Source organism: Diadema setosum, chromosome 10 (genome assembly GCF_964275005.1).
Source record: "Diadema setosum chromosome 10, eeDiaSeto1, whole genome shotgun sequence".
Lineage (NCBI taxonomy): Eukaryota > Metazoa > Echinodermata > Echinoidea > Diadematoida > Diadematidae > Diadema > Diadema setosum.
This window is the reverse complement of record NC_092694.1, coordinates 29,902,765-29,909,071: the sequence shown is the minus strand read 5'-3', so window position 1 is coordinate 29,909,071 and position 6,307 is coordinate 29,902,765. Positions and strand designations below refer to the sequence as shown.

Here is a 6,307-nt window from a genome sequence, read left to right as displayed (position 1 = left end):
AAATATGTATATCCTCGGGATGGAGGGAGAGGACCTACTATATCTATGTGAACATGTGCGAATCGCGCATCTGGGATTGCGAATGTCCCAAGGGGTGATTTGACATGCCGATGCACTTTGGCTTTTTGACATGCGATGCATTGGCGTGCCCATGTTCGAACATCTTTATTTACTGAGGGCCACACAAATCTAGATGAGACCGCTATCTGACTGGCTTTAATGCCTGGATGTGATAGGCCATGTATAGCATCAAATATCGCTTTTCTGTGCAACTGGGGGACAAATGGGCGTGGTTTGCCGGTGGACATGTCACAGACTAGAGCACTGTTGGTGTCGATAAGGGACACGCGCTCTAACTGCAGGCTAGTTTGGGGGTTACGCAATTCTGCTTGTAGCTCGGCATCTAGTGCCTGGGCTTGCGCCATGACCTCATAATTGACAGTCTCGCCTGCCTGAATCAGGCTGACCTGGGGACGCGAAAGTAGGTCAGCCACGACGTTGTCCGTCCCTCGAATGTGTCGTATGTCTGTTGTGAATTGGGAGATGTAATCCAAATGTCTAATCTCGCGCGGGCTGTGGCGATCTGGCTTTGCATTGAAAGCATGGATGATGGGCTTGTGATCGGTGAAAACGCAAAAGTCTCGACCATCTAGCATGTATCTGAAGTGTTTGATCGCGAGATATATAGCTAGGAGCTCCCGCCCAAATGTGCTATAGCGTGTCTCTGCTTGGTTGAGCTTACGCGAAAAGAAAGCAATAGGCTGCCACTGTCCGTCAGTAAGTTGCTGCACTACGCCTCCTACCGCCCTGTCGGATGCATCAACGGCGACGCTAAGGGGGAACTGGGTATTAGGGTAAGACAGCAGCGTGACTTGGGAGATTTTCTCTTTAATCTCGCTGAATGCCGCTTCGCACGCTGGTGACCACGGCAGTGGTTTGCGTGAGCGAGGTGGACGATTGCGGAGTAGGTCTGTCAGAGGTAGCAGAGTCTCGGCACAATTCGGCAGAAATCGCCGGTAGAAGTTGACAAGGCCGAGGAAAGCGCGAAGTTGTTTGGCTGAGGTGGGCGTGGCGCACTGGCGTATCGCATCAACTTTGTCGGGCAAGGGGCACACGCCTTCGCAGTTAATGCGATGACCCAAGAAGTCGATCGTGTCTCGTCCAAATTCGCACTTGTTAGGATTGACGACAACGCCGAATTCTTGTAGCCTAGTGAACAACAATCGAAGATGGTGTTCGTGCTCTTCTTCGTTGTCACTGGCTACAAGCAAGTCGTCAATGTAAGCGTACACAAATGGCTACCCACGAAGCACGCGATCGATAAAACGCTGAAAAGTTTGCGCGGCGTTACGCAAGCCGAAGGGCATACGCAAAAATTCAAACAAACCAAAGGGCGTGCATATCGCCGTCTTACACACGTCTTCAGGTGCCACCGGAATTTGATGGTAAGCACGTACCAGGTCTATCTTAGAAAAGACCTGCTTACCATGCAAATTCGATGCAAAATCCTGAATGTGAGGTATTGGGTACCTATCTGGTATGGTGGATCTGTTGAGCCCACGATAGTCTCCGCACGGACGCCAGTCCCCCTCAGTCTTCTTTGGCACCATGTGTAATGGTGACGACCATTGACTGTTGGAGGGCTGGATAATGCCGAGATCCATCATGTGCTCAAATTCGGCGCGGGCGATCTTAAGCCGGTCAGGAGCTAGTCGACGTGGTCTGGTCTTGCATGCACCGGTTGACCACGGGTCTCGATGTGGTGCAAAACATCGTGCTTGATATCTTGCGGCCGATACACCGGTTTGGTTATTTCGACAAATTCTTCGCAAAGCATCCTAGTATACCGATTGTCAGCTGCGATATTGTCAATCACTGGGCTGATAGCCTGACAACTAGCAGGTTGGCCGGTAATGGTAATGCTGGTTAGCGGGTCGATGAGGCGGTGCTTATTTACGTCAACCAACAAATTGAAATGATACAAAAAATTGGCACCTATAATAGGCATTGACACATCGGCAATGACGAAGACCCAACGGCATACACGGCGTAAACCGAAATCAAGGGTGAGCGAGCGCTGGCCAAATGTTTTAATCCTAGTTTCATTCGCTGCACGCAAAAACATTGCACTTGGCTTACAGCAATCTTGTTTCGTCCTAGGAAAAACTGACACAGCGGCGCCAGTGTCGATGAGAAACTGTCTATTAGAGTTTCGATCCGTGACGTAAAATAAGCGACTGGGGTTGGTTTGATTGCCAGAGTGGTGTGTCGCGGCTACCCTCCGGCTCGCTAGTTTCCCGCTGGGAAATGCTTGCATCCCGCCTTGCATCGCTCTGCTTTGTCACCATATTTGTGATGGTACCAACACAAGTCGGCTGGCTGTTGCTCCGTTTCAGCTGGTGCATTGCCTGCGTTGGCCTCCTCTTTCTTTCGGGCGCGACCACGGCTACGGCTGCGACTACGACTTCGATTTTCGGCTGCCTTCGCGCCTATTTCTAGCCGCTTGAGTCGGGTTTCGATGCCTTGGAGCAGACTTACGAGCTCGTCAAGCTGTGCGGTAGAGGGTGCCGCCGCTGCGCTCGCGATGACGGGAGGGTCTACCATGTTCACGGTCGGAATATGCGCGTCGAGGATTCTGTCTGCGAGTTCGGCGATCTCGGTCAGTGGCAGGGTTTCTTTAGTGGATGCCAAGATTTGACGCACGCTATTCGGCAGTCGTTGTAAAAACAACTGTCGCATTATGCCTTTCTCTAGCTGCTGCTCGCCGACCAGCTGATTCATTCGACGAAGCAGCTGGGAGGGCTTGCGGTCGCCGAGCTCCTCCTCCGTCAATAATTTCTGTACTCTTCGTTGTTCAGACTCTGACATGCGCTCTGTCAATTGCCGCTTAAAGACGGTATATGGGGTGTCTTTTGGAGTGTTAATGATAATGTCGCGCACCTCCATAGCAACGTCCGGCGTTATTGTGGCTATCACGTGGGAGTACTTGGTTTCCTCCCTCGTGATACCCTTGGTCGTGAACTGCGCCTCCGCCTGCGCAAACCAAACCTGTGGGTCAGCCCTCCAAAAGGGAGGTAATTTAATGGATCCCGCGGCATTGACTGCCGGGCTAGAGCTAGCACCTGAATCTGAACTAGGTGAACCACGAGTAGTCTCAACATTAGGCTGAGTCTCAACGTTAGGCTCAGCCATAATAATCTGAGAAGTTACAGAACTAGGATATAAGACTCACAAAAGTGAACACTAAAACCTTGACTCAGTTGTCTAATTAATGCGTCTATGCATACACTCCACTCATCCGACAAGTTAACCATAAGATAACTGAAAAACTGATCGATTTACAACTCATCAGAAGACATTACACTTTGAGAAACATATCAACATTTGCCACAATTTGGCGTCAACAGTTATCAACTTAAGCAAGATGTGTATACTCGAACATCGCTGTCTCGGATCACTTCAAATCACGTCGATTTCGATCACGTCGGGGTCACCACTTTAGGAAGAACTTGTATTGTTGTAATAGTGTGAGTGCTTGTTATTGTTTTGCTTAAATTGCACGCGCAAGGGTCAATAACCAATTCCCCTATTTTTTTTTTTGTTATTGTTTACGAGACAACGAGGTTAAAGCAAACACATGTGAGACAGTTCAGTTTACATTTGCAATGGCCTTCTTAATTGAACGGACTTTATTTAAAATCGATCAGGATCATACCTGTATCGACACGCTGTCATTTATAGCGTTGTAGTGACAGACAAAAATCTTATATTATTCTGGCGTTCAGAATAATGCTTACAACTAAGTATAAATTGAACAAACGTACATTACCCCTCTTGCCTTGTTCAACATCAAGCTCAATAATGTGGATCCACAGATATTATCCGAATTAGGAAATTCCAAATATTGATATAAACATTCACCACCAATAATCTAACACGGTGTATCAGGGCGCGAAATCTCCAGTTTATGTTAAATCCAGGAATGTTCCGCGAAAATCCCTTGAATGGCGTGCGTCACTTCGCGAGGAGGGCGTCGTCGAAGATGAGCGCGACGGACGAGATCGGGGCGAAAAGCTCGAACACGACGGGTCCAAAACGAGATGAAACGGGAACGGGATGACGGTCGACTGGATGCTCGGCATGAATGTGGCAAGGAGCAACGAGTCAGATTTGCCTGAAATGATGTAGATGCCGCATTGTGACAGTCATCGGCAGAGATTGAGCGGACATTATCCTCTTATACACGTGTATACAGAGTCAACAGTTTCTAATTGCCGGTTGTAATAGACTGATTGTGGGCTGTGATGCTGTTCTCCTCCCGGGGAAGGATGCTTATTTCCAGGCTGTCGAGGCATAGGCAGAAAAAGCCAGGGCTGCCAGGCGAAGCAAAGTCCTCTCAAAATTTTCAGCCAAATATTGTGGAGAAACAAGGACTGCCTGACGAAACAAAGTCCTCTCACAGATTTCAGCCAAAAGTCATGAAGTTGAGGAGAAAAATCAGCTAGACGAACTGATCTCGGGCAGCATAATCAGCAGTCAATGGCAATTTCAAAGTCCCTGCTAATTCCGAGTTTTCATGGTTTTTATATGGCTCGATCATGACAGCGAAGTGGAGGTCGTGGTCAAACTCACTTCCTCATCAGGCACTCAGGGGTCAAAGATGCACACAAGTCTCCGTCCAGTCTGAGGTCAGATTTTGTTTTTAGCTGCCTGGCATTAGGACGCGTCAATCAGACAGCAACTGGTATATTTCCCTGTCATCTTATTTATGCACACAATGAGATCTATTTGCCCTGAACTTGGAAGAAAAACGACCCCGGAAACACTAAAGAGTGAGGGGTCAGTGGCGGTGTTCTTCCCTAAGAGGTGGTGATTTGTTATGGTCAGTGATAATGAGGCTTTGGGCCAAGGGGTACTTTATCAAAAGGTCAGGCAGAGCGGTCAACTGTCAGCTGTGGTGCTGTGCTGCAGTGTGACATTTTGCAGTGCCCACTTCTACTGCCTATATCATAATAAAAAACTGTACAAATACAATATCAGGCACCCGTCCTAGTTTTAAACAGCCATTCCTTCTCTTCCCCTAAATCAATGTAAATACAAGATGCAAGAGGGTTTTGCACATTTTTTTTTCACTTTCAGGACAGAGCAGTGCACTGTGGTCACCATGGTAACGCAGTACAGCGCTGCTACAGACGCAATTTGCGAAACAACCATGAATTCACAGAGCTGAGATGCCGAACAGAACGTCGTAGGAATAGCCCAATCCCGTTCATGACAAGATTATTGAACAATAAACAATGAATTAACGGTCGGGAAGCTCTGTTGTATTTATATAAACAGTTATATGACTCCCCCCCCCCCTTTTTTTTTTTCAATAGATGATCAATGGGAACATGATTCTGTGTTTTATATTATGTCCTAGATGTGATATTGTGTCGAGACCCCCCCCCCCAAATCAATTTGCATAGCACGTTGCCATGCTGTTTTCCTTTTTTTCTGTAGATGATCAATGGAAACATGATTTTTTTTGTTTTATATTATGTCCTAGATGTGATATTGTGTTGAGACCCCCCGAAACCAATCTGCATAGTACGCTGCCATACCGTTTGACCATGGTCAGCGTTAACTTTTTTTTTCGCAATATCAATCACGTTGTAATTGCACACACGATTATATAACTATAATTTAGAACATATTTTTAAGTCGTGACATACAAAAGGATCTTTCAGGTGCGGGTGTCTGCGGTTTGTCTCCCTCTATGAATTGGATTTGTTGGGGTCGCGGCTGCTGATATGTGGATTGGCCGGCGTGTCGGAGAGAGGAACCACTGGTTCCTTTTTTCCGACATATCTGTTGGTTTGCGGGTCGGCGGTGGCGATCATGGCAGGTTTGGTTTGTGGAGGGGCGCAGAGTGGGTAGGCTCGCACCTGAACCTTCTCCCCATTCATATCTTTCTTTTTGTGATGTATCTGTATAATGGTTGTATGATTACTTTTTTCTCTCTCTCTCTCTCTTTCTACTGTTATCAAAGGAGACATTATGGTGATGAGATACCTCTAAAATCTGTTTGTATAATATGCTGTTATTACCCGGTTGACCACGGACAGTTTTATGCCCTCTTGAGATCAGAAATGTATAATTGCAATTTGGAATATTATATATATATTTTTTTTCTTTCTTTAATGTGATATATGAATGAATAATTTTGTATTTTTTATATATATTGAGATGCAGCACCGAAATATGAAGAAACAGTATTTTATCCTATTCAGAAACATAATATTGATTGAATACGGTGATTACTGTA

At 46.6% G+C, this 6,307-nt stretch overlaps 1 protein-coding gene across 1 annotated transcript; it reads right to left on the bottom strand.

The window, feature by feature from the left end:
* Positions 1–2,289: 2,289 nt before the first annotated feature.
* On the bottom strand, positions 2,290–3,192 carry LOC140233929 (uncharacterized). The gene has a single exon (XM_072314018.1). The coding sequence runs from the start codon at positions 3,190–3,192 to the stop codon at positions 2,290–2,292; it is 903 nt and encodes a 300-aa protein (XP_072170119.1).
* Positions 3,193–6,307: the final 3,115 nt, after the last annotated feature.

What these genes read in the sequence shown, in the direction of transcription:
- LOC140233929 (XM_072314018.1), bottom strand. Translation starts at nt 3,192, where the DNA reads ATGGCTGAGCCTAACGTTGAGACTCAGCCTAATGTTGAGACTACTCGT.